At 36.4% G+C, this 22,411-nt stretch overlaps 1 protein-coding gene across 5 annotated transcripts in view; it reads left to right on the top strand.

Annotated features, from left to right (window-relative positions):
- Positions 1-22,411, top strand: part of LOC141450780 (uncharacterized) — a 64,460-nt gene that overhangs the window by 8,238 nt on the left and 33,811 nt on the right. For all 5 annotated transcript variants that reach the window (XM_074121583.1, XM_074121585.1, XM_074121584.1 and 2 more), the window contains exons 3-5: positions 10,294-10,384; positions 16,282-16,377; positions 18,525-18,650. In XM_074121583.1, coding sequence (XP_073977684.1) covers positions 10,294-10,384; positions 16,282-16,377; positions 18,525-18,650 — 313 coding nt within the window. The remainder of the gene's footprint in view (positions 1-10,293; positions 10,385-16,281; positions 16,378-18,524; positions 18,651-22,411) is intronic.

Raw genomic sequence — 22,411 nt, 5'->3', positions numbered from 1 at the left:
CTATTCAATATTACCTATTCTTATACCATTCTTCAATATAAACAGCAGAAGAGAATGTCATTCCCTTCATTGCCCTTTCCCCTTTTTGATAGATCTTACAAGATTTAAGCAGAGATATTCTTGCATTTTACTGTGTAAGATTTTATTTTTTTTATCTTGTTCTGTAAATTTAAGCATAATATTTTGCAACAATATAGCTTTTCTTTTTGTTATGCGCGAAGAAGCATTGTAAAACATTAAATTTTTTTCCACTTTTAAGCGGAAACTGCCGGATATTCCTGCCAACTTTACACTCCTGGAATTACTGCGGGTTGTTCTGTATGCTTTGCAGTGAACGTGTAAGATTTTGTGTTCATATCTAGTAAAGGGGAAATACGAAGTATGTGCATACATCAGTTTGCATTGTCCAATCTGAAAGTCACCTCTTTTATAGTGAATCAGTTTTTCTTCTAATTTAGTAAATCAAACTTTGCCTTAGAATTTAGCTAAATATTGCACACAGATTAAAGCTAAACTATGCCCTTTGGGTAAAGCTTAACTTTCAGCTGATAGAATCTACTAAAAGTTATTTTTACCGGATATGTTTACCTCCGCAAGTGGTTGATCCTTCTCTGATAATGGATGAAAATCTGAATCCTGTTAACAGAATACAATAAAAATATGGATGCTGCGACGGATTGAATCCAAAATATTATCCAGGTCTGCAAACCTAACCACATTTTAAAGAAAAAAAAAACATGTGTTTCTTATTTGTTTAATTTGAAAAAACTGCAAATGATAGAATGATAAGCATTGAAAGAAGCACGTGGCACTACCACTTTGTTCTGTCTAACTTTAGAACGAATGTTTGTGTATGTGTGTGTGTGTTTGTGACCCCAGAGTGAGAGGGTATATGAAGAGTGTGGTGGTGTTATTGTGCGTTTTGTAATGGAGACGATGAAGAGTAATGTGCGTCGCTCTGCATGAGATCGCTTTGGTTTTCTCCTTTTATTTTTTTTTGTTGCCAAAGAGGACAAATGGTTTGTTCCTCCCTTTGTGGAAGGGCTGGTGGACTGCCTCCTGTTATCAGAGTAGATATTACAATGAACCTAATGACAATGCACACACAGTCATACAAACTCTCTCTCTCGGAGAATAAGCTAGGGTAATGCTCAAGTAATCTTCCTTTTTCATACTAATAGTCATACCCCTTCAATTTTATACTATATATATATATATATATACAGCATCACTAGTCCTCTTGATAGACCAACATTAGACATGAACAAATTAAAATATAAGGTTACAACCAATTCTCGGACCTCCCCTCTACAAAACGTTATTACGTACAATTGTCCGTTGTTATGCACTTTTTAATAATGCCCCTACTGCCTCTGATAGTAGATAAGTGAGGTAAATTAATCCGTTATATCTTTTTTCTTTTCTTATCACTCTCGTCAATATCAAAGATTCAATTTGTATCTATTAAAACATGATTTATTAATCATTTTAATATTCCAGCTGCTGGCTCCCCCCCCCCACCCAGCAGCTCTGCCTAGGAGCTTCTTTCAGTTCACTGCTCGGTGTTAGTGGTACTTGTCACGAGAGAACACTCTCCGGTGGCCGGCTGTGCGCTAAAAAAGCTCTGAACGCCAATGGCTTTAGATGTTAACGCGCCTTAAATAAAAAAAAAATATATAAAATAATAACAATAATATCTGAGGAGTCGATATTATTATTCGATATTCGATATTTTTCATGCTTAAGAAATTGAGTTCGAGAATAATTTCATCAAGTTTTCAGTTTTGAATTATACTAGTAATGTAACGTTTATGCAAAAAATGTTACTGGATTTGATCTTTCTGATCAGTTAATATTCTTATGGTAGGTGAATTCCTTTCCTAATGCTGACGCTGTTTTGAGGCCTACTTTTTTTTGCAATTAATCAGAGATTTCTGCATCAATTTTTAAAATAACCCCTATGCATCGTATACCTTCCGAAAGGTGATTGTATGTAGATGTTTTTCATGAGTAGTGCACGTTTTAAACTTATATAATATTTTTGAGAAAAATGAAGTCAAAGGTTTTGGAAAAAATTAGAAACTAGCTATTTCTATTTATGTTTGGGCTACAAAATGAAACACTTGATATTATTATTTTTGAAATATAAATAAGCTTATTTAAAAGGAAATTTAATCTTCTTTCTAACGAGCTTACTGAAATTGCTTTTGCTTTAGTAGTTTGAGAAATATAGACAACTGTTTGCTAAAAAGTAGTAGTACCTTGAAAAAACATAAAATTAAAAATATCTATAAAACGGAGCCGAATCGAGCCATAGTTTATATGGAATTTTTTGTTGCAAATGATGCCCAGAATCGCCTCCCGAAGTTTCGACCTTTCCTCCGTGTATACCTTGTTTATGTATTTTTATACATATGTACATATATTATACAATAATTATTATAGGCAATTTCATGATTATTATATTAATATTTATTTCATTATTTTTACAAAAAAAATATCATTAACATATTGAATAACACACATAACAGTATGTAACCTCCCTCACTCAGTCAGCACATGTAGGGCGAGAAGGTAACACAAGTGAAGTCGTGTTCTCTACACCAAACTGTTTAATCTACCCTCTGATGATGGATGGAAGTCCTAAACCAGTCAGGGGGATACAATAAACATGTGCACTATGACTGGATAATATCCAAGTAATTATATATTTATTTATAAATATGAGTTAAAACTTAACATTAATTGGTACTCTAAATTCGTTGTATGTCTGTAACCGAAATCTATTACCCACTTAAAGTAAACCGTGTTTAGGCATAAATATAGGTGTGTGTAAAGTGTAATTTTGTGTAATTGTGGGTGATAATAGGAGTGATAATGATCTGGTATTCGCCAGTCGGTTCGTTAAACCCAAATAGTTGCACACAGTATGAAAAATACACAGTGTAAATGTTGTTCATAATGATAAAATGTGTTTAGGTTGGCAGTTTTGATTAATATTGCTGGATTTTATTCAGTCGTATGCTCGGTTATTTATGGTATTACTGAGTTTAATCCATCTTCACTGGTTGCTGAATTCAGTGAAAAAGAATTCAGCATCACTTATCTTTCCGTCTTACCCTGCACTTGTTGATTAAGGATGTAACTCCGAACTTTAATATGAGTGCTAATGAAAACATCAGGTCTTTGCTATCGTATTTAATTTTTTTAAAAAAAGTTCACTGTTGAAGTGCAGACCAAATAATACATAGCATAAATTTAGTATTAATTTAAAGATATCTTGTTAAGAACACTCATAAGATTAATTCTAACACAATTCTTGATGTTACATCTTATAAATATTCAAAACTATGAATTATTAAGTGTATTTGAATCTTCCCTTCTCAGAATGTCCGAAAAACCAGAAATGTTGCAAGATAAATTAGTCAAATAAAAGGTATAGAATTTCATGAAAAGTAATCACCACAAAATTCAGCGTTAATGATATATCCAGTTCTGGAATTTTGTTTTTCTTGATTATTGCCGTATATTTGGCATTTCTGCGAATTTCTGTTTTTGAAATCCAGCTCAAGATAAAATGCATCTCGCATTCATGGCTTCGGAATACCACATTTTTATTTCCCTAACTACGGGGACATCTCAAAACTTGTAAACTTGGTAATTGTGTAATAGAATCAGTAGCATTCAGTTAGCAGTAAGCATGATTTTAAAATCGATAGAGAGTCCATCGAAAGGTACAATTATTTATATACGAGGGTCGTTTGAAAAGTCCGTGCAAAAATAAAAACTACTTAATTTTTTGGGGTAGACCTTTTTTATTTTTCAACATAGTCTCCTTTTAGGCTTATACACTTCGTCCAACACTGCTCTAGTTTGTTGATCCCTTCCGAATAATAGGATTTGTCCAAGTCTGAAAAATAGCCATTCGTTTCTGCAATCAACTCCTCGTTTGAATAAAATCTTTTTCCCGCCAGCCATTTCTTCATATTGGGGAACAAATAGTAGTCCGAGGGAGCCAAGTCTGGAGAATAGGGGGGATGTGAAACGAGTTGGAACCCTATTTCCATTAATTTTGCGACCACAACTGCTGAGGTGTGAGCTGGTGCGTTGTCGTGATGGTAAAGGACTTTTTTGTAGGCCAATCGTGGGCGTTTTTCTTGCAGCTCGGTTTTCAAACGGTCCAATAACGATGAATAATATGCACCTGTAATAGTTTTACCCTTTTCCAGATAGTCGATGAGGATTATTCCTTGCGAATCCCAAAAGACAGTCGCCATAATCTTTCCGGCCGAAGGAACGGTCTTCGCCTTTTTTGGCGCAATTTCCCTCTTGGTAACCCATTGTTTAGATTGTTCTTTGGTCTCAGGAGTGTAGTGATGTATCCATGTTTCATCCACAGTGACGAAACGACGCTTAAAGTCCTGCGGATTCTTCTGAAACAGCTGCAAACCGTCCTTGCAACACTTTACACGATTTCGTTTTTGGTCAAGCGTGAGCAATCGCGGCACCCATCTTGCGGATAGCTTTGTCATGTCCAAATGTTGATGCAAAAGATTTTGTACCCGTTCATTCGAGATGCCCACAGCACTAGCAATCTCACGCACCTTCACTCTTCTGTCATCCATCACCATATCATGGATTTTATCAATGATTTCTGGAGTAGTAACCTCAACAGGGCGTCCAGAACGTTCAGCGTCACTTTTTGCCCATATGGCCACTCCGAATTTTTTGAAACCACTTATAAACTGTTCTAATCGAAGGTGCAGAGTCACCATAATGTTTATCAAGCTTCTCTTTAGTCTCCTGAGGCGATTTGCCTTTAATAAAGTAGTGTTTAATCAACACACGAAATTCTTTTTCGTCCATTTTTTGAAAATCACTCGACTTCCTCGATTCAAACGAATGCCAAACACAAAGAAATAGACCGATCTGGCTGAAACTTGGTGTGTGTTCTTCCAAGAGATGCTACTAACTAAACATAACCTCGATACGCGCCAGTGGTGCTGTCTCTCTGACTTTGCACGGACTTTTCAAACGACCCTCGTATTTCTTTAATTTTCTGTCCGAATCTGAATCAATTCTCAATATTACAACCAATTATAGGGGGAATTAATTATAGTTTGTCCTGTTTTATGTATTTAATAATTACAATAATTCTTATGCGTAATTCTCGCGTGCATTATTATTAATGGTTTAATGTAAATATTGTTCTTCAACACGCAACTTATACATCCATTCATATGTACACACACAGATTTATTAATGAATTAATTTCACATACAAATGTAAATGGGACAGTAATATTGTATGCGATCATATTCAATGGTGCGTACATACATAATCCTTCTTATTTTATTAATGCAAATTTTTGTTTGTTTGTAATAATATTTTAAACGGCAAATTTCTATTTTTAGTAATAAAAATAGAAGCAATACTACTTAAAAGAAATTGTTGACGTAATCAATTGATGATAAAAGTAGACAGGAAGTCATGGCAAAATGATAAAGAGGGGAATTGCTCTGGATCTGTATCCATAGTTACCATACTCTTTACAGCATCCAACCCCTGTTTCATGTGTATAACAGAGAGGGGTTTCTTCTAACTCCTTTTAATACATTCAAGAAGCCTTATCATGGCGTTTAGGCGCCATAATGATATCTGTAAGATTATTTACCTGTTTATATATAAATGGTTTAGTTTATTATTTATGCAAAAATTAACTGTAAAATCTTTGTAGCTTGCGGCGAAGAAAAAGCGAGTGGAATTCTTGTAGATGCCCTGTTAATGCTTTTTCTTTTAGTTGGTGTAATTTTGAATCATTTTTAGATTTAAAGAAGCAAGATATAGCTTTAGACATAATTCTTATCTATCTTAAACTCTATTTTATCTCTTCTAAAACTCTTAGGACAGGTTTTTTTTTTGGTTTTTTGTTTTATACCTATTCTAACTTAATAGTTTTTGAGCTTGAAGTGAATCCATTAACTCATTCAATTTGAATTTAATGAATTTTGAAGCTTTTCACTTAAAAATGAGCACTCTATGTTTGAAAAAGATAATGATTCTTAGTACCTAAATGAATTGAACTGTGGTTCATATTTTGAGCGTTTCGGTTTTAACTTTTTTATCGTGCCGAGCTTTCGACTTTGTGACTAGATCATCTTCAGGGCTTATTGACAATACGATATTTTTACATTGTTATTATAAAGTTGGTGCCCCTTCTGTCCTGTCTGCTTATGAACTGAGTGTGATCATAACTGAAATTGGTATTATTCATTCCTTTCTACTGGGACTATTGAATAAGTCACCAGAAACAATGGACAAAAAAGTCTTAACCAGTTAACTGGTTTCGACCTTGTTGGAAAATGTGTCCCCATAAGTGCGTCGTTCAAAAAATAAGCGATGACGAATATATTCGTCAAACCCAGAGTATGTTTTTGATATGAAATTGGGTTGCAATGAAATGACTTTCATATTTTTTTCCTTGTTTATTTCATGTACATTTATTCATTTATTTATATTAATATAAATAGGAACCAAAAACATCAAAAATAAATATATTTATACGAATATATTTTAGTTTGCAACTAAAATTGCAAAATTAACTGCCGATGGTCACTACTGAAAACGCATGACGAATATACCACGTCATAAACAGTTAACTGGTTAACCTTTGTTCAATAAGAGGCGTCATTATTTACCCAATCTCTTCGCGTCTTCATCACTTAAAGTACTTTTGCTCCATTTATAAGGCGCCGCAGTAGCCGTACATATTAGAAGTAAGGCCCACAAAGAAGTATTATGGTACTAACTAGGGTTTTAACAAAGTCGCTTCCGTCATCATCATCTAACTAGCCTCAAAGAAATTACTTTCACTAAATAGACCCAAGCAAAGCTAAGATCTATTGTTGGTTTAGTGGGTTCGATGCCCCCGGTCCAAGGCCTTGGATTTTTATTTAATGGTTAATATGAGAAATTTATAGTAAAGTATGTTAGGGGTTATTATAGACTAGACCCGCAATGCTAAGATGTACGAGGGTCGTTTGAAAAGTCCGTGCAAAGTCAGAGAGATAGCACCACTGGCGCGTATCGAGGTTATGTTTAGTTAGTAGCATCTCTTGGAAGAACACACACCAAGTTTTAGCCAGATCGGTCTATTTCTTTGTGTTTGGCATTCGTTTGAATCGAGGAAGTCGAGTGATTTTCAAAAAATGGACGAAAAAGAATTTCGTGTGTTGATTAAACACTACTTTATGAAAGGCAATACGCCTCAGGAGACTAAAGAGAAGCTTGATAAACATTATGGTGACTCTGCACCTTCGATTAGAACAGTTTATAAGTGGTTTCAAAATTTTCGGAGTGGCCATATGGGCACAAGTGACGCTGAACGTTCTGGACGCCCTGTTGAGGTTACTACTCCAGAAATCATTGATAAAATCCATGATATGGTGATGGATGACAGAAGAGTGAAGGTGCGTGAGATTGCTAGTGCTGTGGGCATCTCGAATGAACGGGTACATAATATTTTGCATCAACATTTGGACATGACAAAGCTATCCGCAAGATGGGTGCCGCGATTGCTCACGCTTGACCAAAAACGAAATCGTGTGAAGTATTGCAAGGACGGTTTGCAGCTGTTCCAGAAGAATCCGCAGGACTTTAAGCGTCGTTTCGTCACTGTGGATGAAACATGGATACATCACTACACTCCTGAGACCAAAGAACAATCTAAACAATGGGTTACCAAGGGGGAATCTGCGCCAAAAAAGGCGAAGACCGTTCCTTCGGCCGGAAAGATTATGGCGACTGTATTTTGGGATTCGCAAGGAATAATCCTCATCGACTATCTGGAAAAGGGTAAAACTATTACAGGTGCATATTATTCATCGTTATTGGACCGTTTGAAAACCGAGCTGCAAGAAAAACGCCCACGATTGGCCCACAAAAAAGTCCTTTTCCATCACGACAACGCACCAGCTCACACCTCAGCAGTTGTGGTCGCAAAATTAATGGAAATAGGGTTCCAACTCGTTTCACATCCCCCCTATTCTCCAGACTTGGCTCCCTCGGACTACTATTTGTTCCCCAATATGAAGAAATGGCTGGCGGGAAAAGATTTTATTCAAACGAGGAGGTGATTGCAGAAACGAATGGCTATTTTTCAGACTTGGACAAATCCTATTATTCGGAAGGGATCAACAAATTAGAGCAGCGTTGGACGAAGTGTATAAGCCTAAAAGGAGACTATGTTGAAAAATAAAAAAGGTTTACCCAAAAAAATTAAGTAGTTTTTATTTTTGCACGGACTTTTCAAACGACCCTCGTATTGTTGGTTAGTGGGTTCGATTCCCCTGGTCTAGGCCTTGGATTTTATTTAATGGTTAATATGAGAAATTTCCAGTAAAGTATGTTTGCTAGTCGCCTTCGTCCGGGACACCTAATTGGTAGTTGGACGTTAAGCCTCGCCTGAAAAAATAGGCGATTAATTTACGTTTTACTTTCACTAAATTCATTTACCGGATCCATTTATGAATCAGGAATTATATTTGAACTTTATTTTTCTTTTGTACATTTACTCTCATCTGGTTTCTAAATTTACTCATTTTACGTGCTACATTTCAAATCTTTCGCGAACAGTGATTTCCGTTTAATTAATAACGTTTAACTTTTTTTTTTGATATGCTGATTAAATTAGAAATGTCACATCTAAATAATGTGAGTTACAATCGAACAATTTATATTGAGATAAGCAGGTGTATGGTTGCTAGTGCGAGCTAGCGAAGGGCTGTAGATCAATACTTGTCAACCCTTAAACGGTACTAATATAGATTCTGTTTGAAGAGTTTACCTCTCGTTCCACGCTGAATTAGTTTCATTTCAATGTTGGAACTACGGGAGGTAGAGGGACCAAGGTTGCTGGTACTTTTACCGCCAGTCTTTCCGTTTCAGTCACTTATCCTCTCTTCTGCAGTCAGATCAAGCATGTGTACTCCTTTTCTACATATATCAACATATACCCTCTACGAATATCTGCTTTCTCCCTTAATATAGCCCTTCTATCCTGTATAAATTTTGTATCCTCATGCTATCGCTTTCTACAGTTCCATTTTCCTTTTCTTAGTAACATCCAGCTTAGGATGAATAGATTAGGTAGCGAGTGGATGCATATAATAAACATCTCTTAATATTGCTTTTCTTTTGTCTAATAATGGAATACGATGGTACTGTAATTTGATATATCATCGGTTTATATTTAAAATTTAATGCAAAAAAATCGTAGGTAAATTGAGAGTCAGAAGTAGTGTTGTGCGCATTATGGAGTCAAATTTGAAGACTTTGTGGAAATACTTAAAAAAAAAAAAAAAAAAAAAAAAAGATGCAATGAAAGTCATAAATAAAAATATTATTATGTTCTCAAAATGTTTTACTTTTAAAATTGATCTAAGTTTTATAAGAATCTTTCCAAAATTTGGGTGAAGTTCATTGAAATTTGCTTACACTACTGAGTTCCGTTTGTGGCAATAACCTTTAGGTTCAGAAATGGCATTAGCCACAGTGGTGTATTAGGCGAAGATTCTGTTCTGGGAATAGTTATACTTTTGATGGGATCTGCTTTTTTTTGGATACTGGAGTTTGACGAAACAACTTTTCTTTATCCTTAGCTAGAAAAAAGGAGAATATTTTACTTCTGGCAGCTTTTAACCCCAAAGAAATCAGCTCTTAAAGAATTATCGCTTCAAAACTTTAGATATCAATAAAGGATAGATCAATGCTTTAGAAACAGTTACATGCATTGTGAATGCATGTTCACTGGCGTTTCTTAGATTCTTAAAACAAAACTATCTGGCATGCTTAATTTCTTCATGCTTTTCTTCACAGAAGAGTCTTTCCAAATCTTATTTATTAATATTTACAAACAATTAAGAAGACTTTGGTCAATTTTCTAAATCAAAAAACCAAACTTAGATCTTCAGTATTATTTTTTCTGTCTTTTAATTATTATTTGAAAATCACTTCTATCCAATCACAATGCATGAAAAAATAACAATGCCCCTTTTGATTATTATCTGGTGGTGTGGTTCACCTGTAGAGACGAGGTTGTGGGTTCGCATGTGAACTTGACATTTATTATTTATTATTATTTATTTCAAAATTGTATATATTATACAATTTTGAAATATGATTCTTTATTTTTTTCTTTTTTATTTTTACTTAACTATTGGTTTTATTAAAATCCTTCAATTATTTTCTCGCTCATTTTACTTTTTTTTATTTTTATATTTTGTTTTGATTTAGGTCTTACTAGGCCACCGATGTATCCTTTTGCAACTGGTCAATACCCTTACCCAATGCTTGGTCCTGAGATCTCTCAGGTGGCTGCGTCATGGTAAGTATTTTTTTTCTAAAAAAAAAGTAATTATCTGTTTATATATAAGTTTATTTAAGAGGTTAGACGTTAAGCGTGTTAAAGAAAGAGTACGGATATCGAGACTGTTGCCAATTTGATAGGCAACACGTTGCAGGCTGAAGAATATCTAGGCGTTTATATATAAGTTTATTTAAGCCGTTAGACGTTAAGCGTGTAAAAGAAAGAGAACGGATATCGAGACTGTTGCCAAATTGATAGGCAACACGTTGCAGGCTGAAGAATATCTAGGCGTTTATATATAAGTTTATTTAAGCCGTTAAACATTAAGCGTGTAAAAGAAAGAGAACGGATATCGAGACTGTTGCCAAATTGATAGGCAACACGTTGCAGGCTGAAGAATATCTAGGCGTTTATATATAAGTTTATTTAAACGTTAAGCGTGTAAAAGAAAGAGAACGGATATCGAGACTGTTGCCAAATTGATAGGCAACACGTTGCAGGCTGAAGAATATCTAGGCGTTTACATATATATAAGTTTATTTAAGCCGTTAGATGTTAAGCGTGTAAAAGAAAGAGAACGGATATCGAGACTGTTGCCAAATTGATAGGCAACACGTTGCAGGCTGAAGAATATCTAGGCGTTTACATATAAATAAGTTTATTTAAGCCGTTAGACGTTAAGCGTGTTAAAGAAAGAGAACGGATATCGAGACTGTTGCCAAATTGATAGGCAACACGTTGCAGGCTGAAGAATATCAAAGCGTTCACTCGTCTATTGGTTTTATATTCTACCAACTATCATGTATTTACAATCATATAATCATTTTTACCACTACCAATACTCTGTTTACTACTTGTAATTCTATTTGACACAATATCTTCTAATCTTACGTTTTGCAGATCTTTAATTTATCTTACTTAAAGTTAATGGGATACGAGCAGAGCATTAATTTATATCAGGAACTGGACGTGAATACTCGTTACAAGTCACATCAAACTCTCTCATTATTATCTGAATTTAGGACGCCCCCTAGAATGCTCCTAGGAAATGAAAAAATCTTGAAGGATACTTGCGAGGGAATCCAGTACGCTAACCATTCAGCTAATCCCCACTGAATTGTTTAAGGCTCTATAGTCATTGAAGAACCAATGGTCTTCATCTGAAGAATCAAGACGTTTTTATTCTATTGTTTTCTTTTGCTGCAACCTTCTCACTACATCTTTCCGATATCCAACCGAGGACCTTTCCCCGGTCTTCTCCCTCTTAGCAGTTTTTTTTTTTTGAACTTGTTGTTGTCGACTATTGATTTTACATTTTATACACCTTTGAAAGTAGTTGAAGAAGCCTTTAAACTGTCGTGTGTTTAAGTGGTAATAGCCACCTTTATGAATATCGCTGGCTCTCATACCCAGGCAGAGATCTTAACGCATAATTTTGCAGCACGTTTAGGGGCTACACGCTGGGGAGACTGAGATACGCCGCTTATAGCTGCGATGCTGGCTACCCTTTTTTTTTTTTGCATATTCAGGGCACCACGTATTTTTGTCAGTTCAGAAAATTTGATATGATCACTTAATTCCTCTTATAAGCTTCAAAGACAGTTCAAATTCTGAATCATTTAAGAGATTCCTCGTCCTTTAATGATTCATTTTTTGGGGTTGTAATAAAACCTACCCAAAATTATATTGGTCTCATTTAATATTCGCCTTCTTTTCGGCATTCCTAAAGCATCTTCAGAGGAACCCACGCGGTGTGCGGATCGTATCTACCTACACACGATCAACAAAAGGTCCTCCTCCTCTTTGCGTAGATTGTAATGAGGAGGAGGATTTCAAACATATAATAATGATATGTCCTCGTTATGTAGTACAAAGGAAACGAATGTTTGACGACTTATACAGGTATTTAGATGCCCCATTTCGCTACGAAGACCTAATATTCTCCACCAACATATATGTGCTTAAGTCTATAGTAGAGCTAGCAATGAAATTTGAATGTATTTAAAAGTTATAGCCGATTAGAATGAATGGAAGAAAATGATTAGAGAAGGATTACGGTGATTTTAATTTAGGTTAAGCTATAAGGATGGCAGGAATCAGAGTACTGATCCATCCATTAGCTGCAGTTTATGTAAATAGTTGTATATAGTAGAGGGATGAATGTGTGAAGCGAATGTATTTATAAGTAAGAATGGAGAGTGAGTGATATTCTAGTGATAAGCACCTAGACGATGCTGGCTGTATGGCGAAAGCCAATGCCGAAAAAAGAAAACAAAAAACCTACATCAATTAATAAGAAAGCGAATAATCAATAAAACTGAATGAAATAAAGTCAATTACTACGCTAAAATATAATTCATCTTATTAAACCAAACAAATTGAAATTACAGATTAAAAATGTAAGTTTTGAGAATGAAAAGAACACTTGTTAGCCTAAAAAAAAAGGTTCAATTTAAGAATAACCGGTAGAAGGAGAAGAAGGGATAAACAGCGAGGTTGATCTTATTTACTGCATTAAAGGAGCTGAGGGTGTGCCCAGGGAGTGTTGAATAGAGCTTTGGGGAATGAAGGTGTATACAGCAAATAAGAAGGGTAAGGAACAAGAAAGCTCTCCTCCCCCGCCTCTGAAGAGAGGGTGTTGCCGAGCAGGTGGAACGCAATTGCTATCTAGAGAGAAACGTCAATATAAAGTGGAGATAAATCTGTAAACTGATGGCTTCACTTGGCCCGATAATCTACTTCATTCATTGCCTTTACACTTTCATTATCATCTCCTTCATCCAATTTCTTATTTATCTTCTAAGTGCCGGTTGGAGATATCTACGTATATCTTAAATTCCAAAGATAATTTGTAAGATTCTCTTAATTAAACTTTAAAGAAGAAAATCCCCCTCCCAAAGAAGAGTTTTCCGAAGAGTTTTTGGAATTTTAGGGGCTACAGAATATTTTTGAATTGCTATACCTAGTTTAGGGTCCGCAAGTGAACGTAATCCCCGACCCCAATTTACTTTTGCTGCAGGGGACAATTTCAAAATAGTGTACGAACTTTTATTTAGTATCATGCATAAGGGAAGACAAAATTCAAACTAAATCGCTCTAGGGCAAAACAAAAAAAAAACTAACCCTGATCGATAATATTACAGAGAGTAATCATTTCAAAATTGCTGCGTTAGGGAGGCTGTGTCGGGTAATCTCATATTTGTTTCTTTACCTAATTCTAAGTTTTGGCTGTATGTAAAGATCCTGAAGGATCCCTGGGACTACTGTTAGTCACACCATCTAAGCTCATGTGTTGTTACTTTCACAAGGTTTATGGCTGCTCTCTAGATCCTAAAGAGATTTAGAAAAATAAGAGTATGCAATTATTTGAAATATCCAATTTGCAAAACTGGGAAGAACTAATTTAATTATTGTCATTAGAAGATTAATAAAAATGAAAATATTGATGACTTTGGTAACGAGAGGCGCCGTCTTAAGCCCAGAAACTTCAATGCTAGTGTTCAATACTCTGCGGACTTTAAAGAAAAAGCTGCTAAGAGGGAGAAGACCGGAGAAAAGGTCCTCGGTTGGATATCGGAAAGATGTAGTAGGTTACAGCAAAAGAAAACAACAGATAAAAACGTCTTGGTACTTCAGATGAAGGCCGTGGTTCTTCAATGACATAGAGCCTTAAACAATTCAGTAGACATTAGCTGAATGGTTAGCAAACTGGATTCCCACGCCAAGTTTCCGTCTTCAAATTCTGCAGTTGGCCCTTAGATTTTTCTTTTCCTAGGAGCATTCTAGGGGGCGTCCTAAATTCAGATAATTATGAGAGAGTTTGATGTGACTTGTAAAGAGTATTCACGTTCAGTTCCTGATATACGTAAATTAATGCTCTGCTTGTATCCCATTAACTTTAAATAAGATAAATTAAAGATCTGTAAAACGCAAGATTAGAAGATATTGTGTCAAATAGAATTACAAGTAGTAAACAGAGTATTGGTAGTGGTAAAAATGATTATATTATTGTAAATACATGATAGTTGGTAGAATATAAATATACAGAGGGAGAAGAATATTTGTTGTGGAGTCTTCAATAATATGTTTGCAAACAGTGGGTTGATATGGAGGTAAACACACATATAACAAGTTAACAATGGTAGGATATAAGGGGTCGTTAGGTGTATACCAACAGAGCAGGAAGTCAAATGTTTGGGTGTGCTTGTGTTTGTCCAAGAAGTAGTCTTCAAGATCCAGTTGGTCAACTGTGTAGGGGAAACTGGACAACCCTCACTTCTTGCCAACCGACCCGGGAGAAAGAGAGATGATGTTGGGATTGTTAGTTTGTCCGATTTGTTGGTCAATCTGTAGCGCACTCAGTGAGCACCACTTCTATAATCCTCCTATGTAATCAACTTTAAGCACCAATCCCCTGGTCTTCAAGTTAAGCCATTATACCTATATATTTCTAGTACAACCCTCCAGTTCGTCAAGAACAGCTTTCTTCCGGTTAGCTAACTTCCCTTTTCCCAGACTTTTTTCTCCTTTTTTCCCCCTCCATTTTCCTGTTGCTTAATAGGAAATGCGATTAGATTTTCTCACTTTTCTTAAAACTTCATTAAGATTGCTATTTTCTTTTTATTTGATTTTCCTTATTACTCTTTTAGAACACTTTAATTAAATAAATAAAATCTTTATTAATTCCCACTCTTCACAAAGGAAATAAGAGAAGCAGAAAATGAGCTTATTTATAATCTGGAGAATTAAGAAAGAACTTAAGATTCTGTTTTAAGTATTATCAATCAGGAAGTGTGAGACTAGTAAGACAACCTCCTTCCTGTCTAGCCTCGAAAAGAACTCAAGGAGAGCAAATCAAACCGAGCCATCGTTAACCTGAGCCGAACAAGACTCAGAAGGAAATCTGATAAAAGTCTCGTCAAACCGCGTAGTGCTCAGCGAGAAGTAGGAGAGAATGTCCGTGAAAGCATAGGATCATCTTACAAATTAGACCCTATCCGGATTACTGAACAGTCTAAACTCGAGCTCACCTTCAGGTTGGTTTGACAAACAAATGTCGAGTGGAACTGTAGCGGCTTACTTACCACGGATTTCAAAACAGACCCAAAAAAAACATAAAGTTAAGGGTAGATGACAACATTTCTACTTAAGAAGAAAGAAATCACGTGAAATCACACACACCGACCAGTTATAGTAGTTCGAACTTGTATAAAATTGTCCATACTGCGAAATATAAAACATATTTAAGGCTATTCCTTGAAGTTAAGATTAAATCCTGGAAGGCGTTTTCGAAAAAAAATCTAGGAAAATTAAGGAAATCACTTCATTAATACGCGGCACTTCCGGTAATGGAATGCTCTTTAAACTCGAAATTTTAACAACACATTTAACCCCTTCTTCTTTATAATAGAAAATACTCAAGACCATACTTTGTACTGATTTGTTTCTTAGTAGATTTGCAAGGAAGTGGGCTATAAGAGGAATTCTCTGCGATTTAAACGATCTATTGCGGCTCTGTAATGCACCTTTGTCTTAGAATGTAGGCGATTGTAGTGGGGGAATGTGTGAGAGTAAAGATGAGCTTGAGTTTGCCTATGTGTTCGCTATACCCCAATAGTTAGTTAGTTGCGCACATCAACCATCTCTGTAGACGTTATGGTTTGTTTTGTGTGTGTGTGTGTGTGTTTGGAATTAGGGTACATGTTTTTCGTGCGGTTAGGCTGAAATACCCGCAAGTATGCCTAGAATTCTTTCGCGGTTGAAATTGGCACTATAAAGGAAAGCCACGCATTCGCTTCTATTCATTAAAGTAATAAATAGTTAAGGAATCTCTGAATGATGAAATTGCATTCATCAAAATTTTGTACAGAATATGTATTAAGTGTAATTTTATTTAATTATTATTTTTATTGCAGGCATACGCCAAGCATGTACCCCATCAGTGGAGGAAGTGCAGGATTCAGAAGTCCGTACCCCACATCCTTACCAATTACTAGTACTAATATTGCTAGGTATGTATAGTGAAACTTCCGTTTTTGCGAACATTATTTAGTAATATTTTGGTTATCTTTTATTTTTTAATTTTTAATTTTTAAACACGATAAACATTTTTTTTTTAAAAGTTGAGACATTCTTCTTCGCATAATGTTCCTCAAAGAATTTATATCATTTTCGTGTCCCATCGGAAGTGCCACAGAATTTCCTTCCCCGTAAAGATGACCCCTTTACCATCCCACTTAGTAGTGTACTTCTTGATCTCGCCATGAGCCTCTTGCTGCTTGGAATGATGCTCTTTGAATAAATAATATGCTGAGTTAAGACAGACTTTACAACTCCAATATTGTGAAGCCGTTGTGGTTTATTCGGAGACCGCTTCAAACAAATCCAAAAACAAAAAAATTTTGACTAAGAGTACTAAGTAAAGTAATCGCCTACTTTTTCAGGCGGGGCTTAACGTCCAACTACCATTTACTAGGTGTCATGGACGGAGGCGACTAGCAAACGTACTTTACTATTTCTCATTTAACCATTAAATAAAATCCAAGGCCAAGACCGGGAATCGAACCCAGTACCATAATGCATATTAACTTTGCAGGTCTCGCCTCTTAACCCGCTCGGCGGCTACCGTGGCGCCTAAGAATATTATTAAGAGACTATTAAGCACTTATGGTGCTTGAAACTTTTATGTAGCTTCGCTAAAGCGCCCGCAACAAGCACAATATACGAGGGTCGTTTGAAAAGTCCGTGCAAAAATAAAAACTACTTAATATTTTGGGGCAAACCTTTTTTATTTTTCAACATAGTCTCCTTTTAGGCTTATACACTTCGTCCAACGCTGCTCTAGTTTGTTGATCCCTTCCGAATAATAGGATTTGTCCAAGTCTGAAAAATAGCCATTCGTTTCTGCAATCACCTCCTCGTTTGAATAAAATCTTTTTCCCGCCAGCCATTTCTTCATATTAGGGAACAAATAGTAGTCCGAGGGAGCCAAGTCTGGAGAATAGGGGGGATGTGAAACGAGTTGGAACCCTATTTCCATTAATTTTGCGACCACAACTGCTGAGGTGTGAGCTGGTGCGTTGTCGTGATGGTAAAGGACTTTTTTGTAGGCCAATCGTGGGCGTTTTACTTGCAGCTCGGTTTTCAAACGGTCCAATAACGATGAATAATATGCACCTGTAATAGTTTTACCCTTTTCCAGATAGTCGATGAGGATTATTCCTTGCGAATCCCAAAAGACAGTCGCCATAATCTTTCCGGCCGAAGGAACGGTCTTCGCCTTTTTTGGCGCAGATTCCCCCTTGGTAACCCATTGTTTAGATTGTTTTTTGGTCTCAGGAGTGTAGTGATGTATCCATGTTTCATCCACAGTGACGAAACGACGCTTAAAGTCCTGCGGATTCTTCTGGAACAGCTGCAAACCGTCCTTGCAACACTTCACACGATTTCGTTTTTGGTCAAGCGTGAGCAATCGCGGCCCACAGCCCAAAGCACTAGCAATCTCACGCACCTTCAATCTTCTGTCATCCATCACCATATCATGGATTTTATCAATGATTTCTGGAGTAGTAACCTCAACAGGGCGTCCAGAACGTTCAGCGTCACTTGTGCCCATATGGCCACTCCGAAAATTTTGAAACCACTTATAAACTGTTCTAATCGAAGGTGCAGAGCCACCATAATGTTTATCAAGCTTCTCTTTAGTCTCCTGAGGCGTTTTGCCTTTCATAAAGTAGTGTTTAATCAACACACGAAATTCTTTTTCGTCCGTTTTTTGAAAATCACTTGACTTCCTCGTTTCAAACGAATGCCAAACACAAAGAAATAGACCGATCTGGCTGAAACTTGGTTGCGTGTTCTTCCAAGAGATGCTACTAACTAAACATAACCTCGATACGCGCCAGTGGTGCTATCTCTCTGACTTTGCAAGGACTTTTCAAACGACCCTCGTACACAACTTACCATTTCTCCTCTTAATTATAAACAGTTATTGCCTTAGATTAGGCTATTAAACCTTACAATTTGTAGGTTCTCAATATTTTCGGCTTTTTGAATAATAAAAACATCCTTGTCTCTAAATTAATTAATTATGGCCTCTAAATAATTTTTTAGTCTAACTGTAGTAATTTTTTCGTTTTTGTTTTTTTGTTTCCCGCAGTGATTTCTACAGGTTTTCACCTACGGGCCTTATGGGACCCCATCCTGGTCTCTCCCCGCATTCGCATCCCGCCATAGTTACCCCTGGACCCAAACAGGAACTCCAGACAAATGAACACAACCATAGGTGAGTACAAGATTTTTATATATTATTTATTTTCTTGGCCAGTATTTATTTATTTATTTTTTGTAATAATCTAGTCATCAATAAAATAATTAGATATAAAAGAGTCACATAAGGCCTTCAGAACACATGTACATTTTGACTACTTTTCAATTTAGTTCCAAAAGTAAACAAAAAAATAGCGATACAATGATTATTATAAAGTACTGAAAACACCGTTGACTGAAGACACACGATTCTCTTCATCATCTGAATGGTTCAGACTGTGGAACTGGTTCATTTTTTTTTTTTTCCAAGAAAAATCATTCGCTTATTATTTCCTATTCTTCCATAACTTTTCTCCGAGCTTTTTAAATTACGGAAAAATCTGTTTCCCCAAAACCAAACTGGGGAAACAGAAAACTCAAGAAAAGTGAGATTATTTGAATGGCCTTGATTGGGGCAATATATAAGTAGACAGTAACAGCTTGGAATTATCGGCAATTTTTAATAAATCATTTTAATTTTTAACAATGAAATAATAGAAATAGAAATAGAAAAGAGATTTATTATTCTGGGACAATTGTCCCCTAAGAATAAATACAGGTACAAATAGAGGCCTTAACAGTTTGGCCTGTGATTATACAGAAATTAAATAAATAAATAAGTATTTACAAAAGTGAAAATATAATAAGTGAAAATGAAAGTAAAAATAAAATAATAAAACAGCAGAAATTAAGGAAATAAATTAAAACAATTAGAATTTCGGAGGAAGTTGAATAGAAAGGAGATAACTGAATAGACGGGATTTAAAGATGGATAGGGTAGGAGCATGGCGGACAGATGAAGGCAAGGCGTTCCAGAGAGAAATAGCACGTATTAGGAAGGACTTGTCAAAGGATGAAGTACGGTGAGAGGGAATATAGAGATCAGATGAGCGAGATCTAGTGTTACGGGAATGGATGGAGGATTTAAACTTAAGGAGTTGAAAAATATAGGAAGGCCTTTGAGACTGGATGACTTGAAAAAGGAAAGAAGCCAAAAAATATTGGCGGCGATAGACAGGAAAAAGCCACTTCAACTCATCGTAGCAGTGCGAAATGCGAGAGTCTCTGGAAATGCTGAAAATAAATCTTATGAAGCAGTTCATGAGGCGCTTAAGCTTAGCTTCAATATCACCAGAAAGACCGCCATACACTAAACAACCATAGTCGAAATGGGGGAATATAAGAGAGGAAACTAGGAGTTGCCGGGTCTTAATTGGAAAAAGGTGACGGGAACTATTAAACTGCTTAAGGATATGGATGGAACGACGAGAGATTTGGGAAACAAACATAATAAATATGTTTAGTTCCGAAATTTAATAAATGTAATGTAAATTAGAGAAAACTTTGCAGACGGACTAAGTCCATGCCTTAACTTGGCAGACGGACTAAGTCCATGCCCAAGGTGTGTTAATTAAAGATGCATGTTGTTTCTAAATAAACACAAGCTTTACATATGTATACGATAAACATTTAATAGTGTACGTTTAAAAAAATCATTATATTGAAAGATCTCGCCATGAGCCTCTTGATGGTTGCAATGATGCTCTTTGAATAAATAATATGCTGAGTTAAGACAGACTTTAATATTGTGAAGCCGGAGTCTGCTTCAAACAAATACATAATCAAACAAATTTTGACTAAGAAGTACTTATTAAGCACTTATGGTGCTTGAAACTTTTATGTAGCTTCGCCAAAGTATCCGTAACAAACACCATTTGCACGAATAATTCAGTACGAACATGGAAACTTAAGTTAATTGACGCTATGTCTACCATTTTCAACTTAACCCAAAAATGATTGTAATTGAGTTCAGGATTAAGCTCAGCGTCCCCTGGTAGTCCCTAATCGAAATATAAAGTAATTATCCTGTAATTTTCTGCTACTCCTTTTTTGAACTCAAGAGACTTAAAACGGATACTTCCGGGAAAATTTGTATATGTCCGCAATAGAGAAAATAAAACTCAATCGCCTACTTTGCTAAAGTTTTAAGAATCTAGCGTGCTAAAATTGTTTAATTTTACTCACAAAAATAAAATAAAGAAGATAAATCTGCGAGATTTGATTAGAATTAAGATAAGATCTGAGGCGGGGCAGATAGAGAACTGGGCTAATTTTGCGGATATTTAAAGTAAGTAAAAAAAAAAGAAGTAATATCAGATGATGTTTACACGGTAAATTCCAGACAAAAGTTTATTATAAAAGCTGTGCCAGTGGTAATTTACAGGACGAAAGAAAATAATAACTAGAAATTAGGCTTTGATATTATCTTTTAGTTTAGGGAATTGTAGCGGACAGAAAGAGAGAGACCAGCGGGTAACAGAGAGGGCAATTTGTTGTGACACGCCACTGACTTATACTCTATCTTCATCGCTCTCGCCGCCTCCATTACCGCTCCCCACCATCAAGGTGTTGGTGATGTTAAAGATTTCATTTACCTATAGTCCGACGGGAGTCGTCGCCTTTTGGATAAGACCTACTGATAGTGGGTTTGAGGTCCTGTATTATGAGGAAGGGGCATTGATCCGGGTGTACCCTTCTAAAGTAAAAAAATCGGTTGTTAAACATGGAATTGTTCTGCGACATGCGAATGACATTTCGTAGCATAAAATAAAAAGATTTCTCTACCGTGTTATTAACATTTATACTCAACGTTGACCACTATTGGTGTGAAATATCTGACGTAATTTTTACGATTGTTATACTGTTATTACTGGTCCCAGCGTTGGTCTTATCTGAAGCGAACACTCGCTCGACCTACACTCTATCAAGGCTCTAACTCTAACTATATCTTCTAAAAACTTCGAATTCTTCTCTTCACTAAAGTTGGAAACTGGATTGCTGGGGTTTTTTGTTTGTGATACCAAACCCAAGGCATGGTAACAGCAAAAGGTACTGTAAAGATTCCTAGCTAGAAAGATCGGTTTACAACAGTCAGTCAAGGGAAAAGCGATTAGTTAAGCGGGTTCGTGCACTGGATTCACTCGCAGAAGTCTCGGATACGAGTAAGTCCATCTAGCTGTCCTAGATTCCAGCTATCTCTGGATTAGATGCCATGGAGGTGGACAGGAAGCGTGTGGCAATGCGATTCACAGCAGCAACCACCATTCAGAGTAACTCTCTAGTCCAGAGCTCTCCAAACTTTTTACACAGGGGGCCAGGTTCACTGTCCCTCAGACCCTCCGTGTGGGACCGGGTGAGAATAGTCCCACGGCATCCCCTGCTTGTCGTAAGAGGCTCGACTAATAGGGGACGTGTACGGAAAAAACCGTCTCACCTGGAATGGTGTAGAAAGCCCAAGCTGACACCAGGAGGGTGTAGAGAAACCGTAAGTCATGAGCTGGGCATGGCTGGGCCAGTGACCATTCTAGGCCTTAAAATAGAAGACAGAATACCACGGGATCGTGAATCGGCCCGCTGGAGTTCTGTCTCCAGGTTCACGAGTTGAGGAAAGGTTTCGTGGTGGTTGTGGTAAAGCAGAGACGATATTAGAGTCCCTTTGGTCTATTGTGTGGGAGGAGGATGGTCGTTTAGCCTTCGGGAATAGTTGCGCCACCTTCTCATTCACCGCAAGAACATGTCCCTCAGACCGTTGGAGGGCCGGACTATAAAACAAACTATTTTAAAGTAAAACAAAAAACAAAACGGGGACAAATAGAATATTTCAAATAAAGAACAAGTAAATTTAAATCAAACAAATTGCCCCAGTATTTCTGTGGGAATTATGGACCTGCTTTTGGC

This window comes from Rhodnius prolixus, unplaced genomic scaffold (genome assembly GCF_049639745.1).
Source record: "Rhodnius prolixus isolate KJV_2025 unplaced genomic scaffold, Rpr scaffold_8, whole genome shotgun sequence".
NCBI classification, from domain to species: domain Eukaryota; kingdom Metazoa; phylum Arthropoda; class Insecta; order Hemiptera; family Reduviidae; genus Rhodnius; species Rhodnius prolixus.
This window is presented reverse-complemented; position numbering and strand designations above follow the sequence as displayed.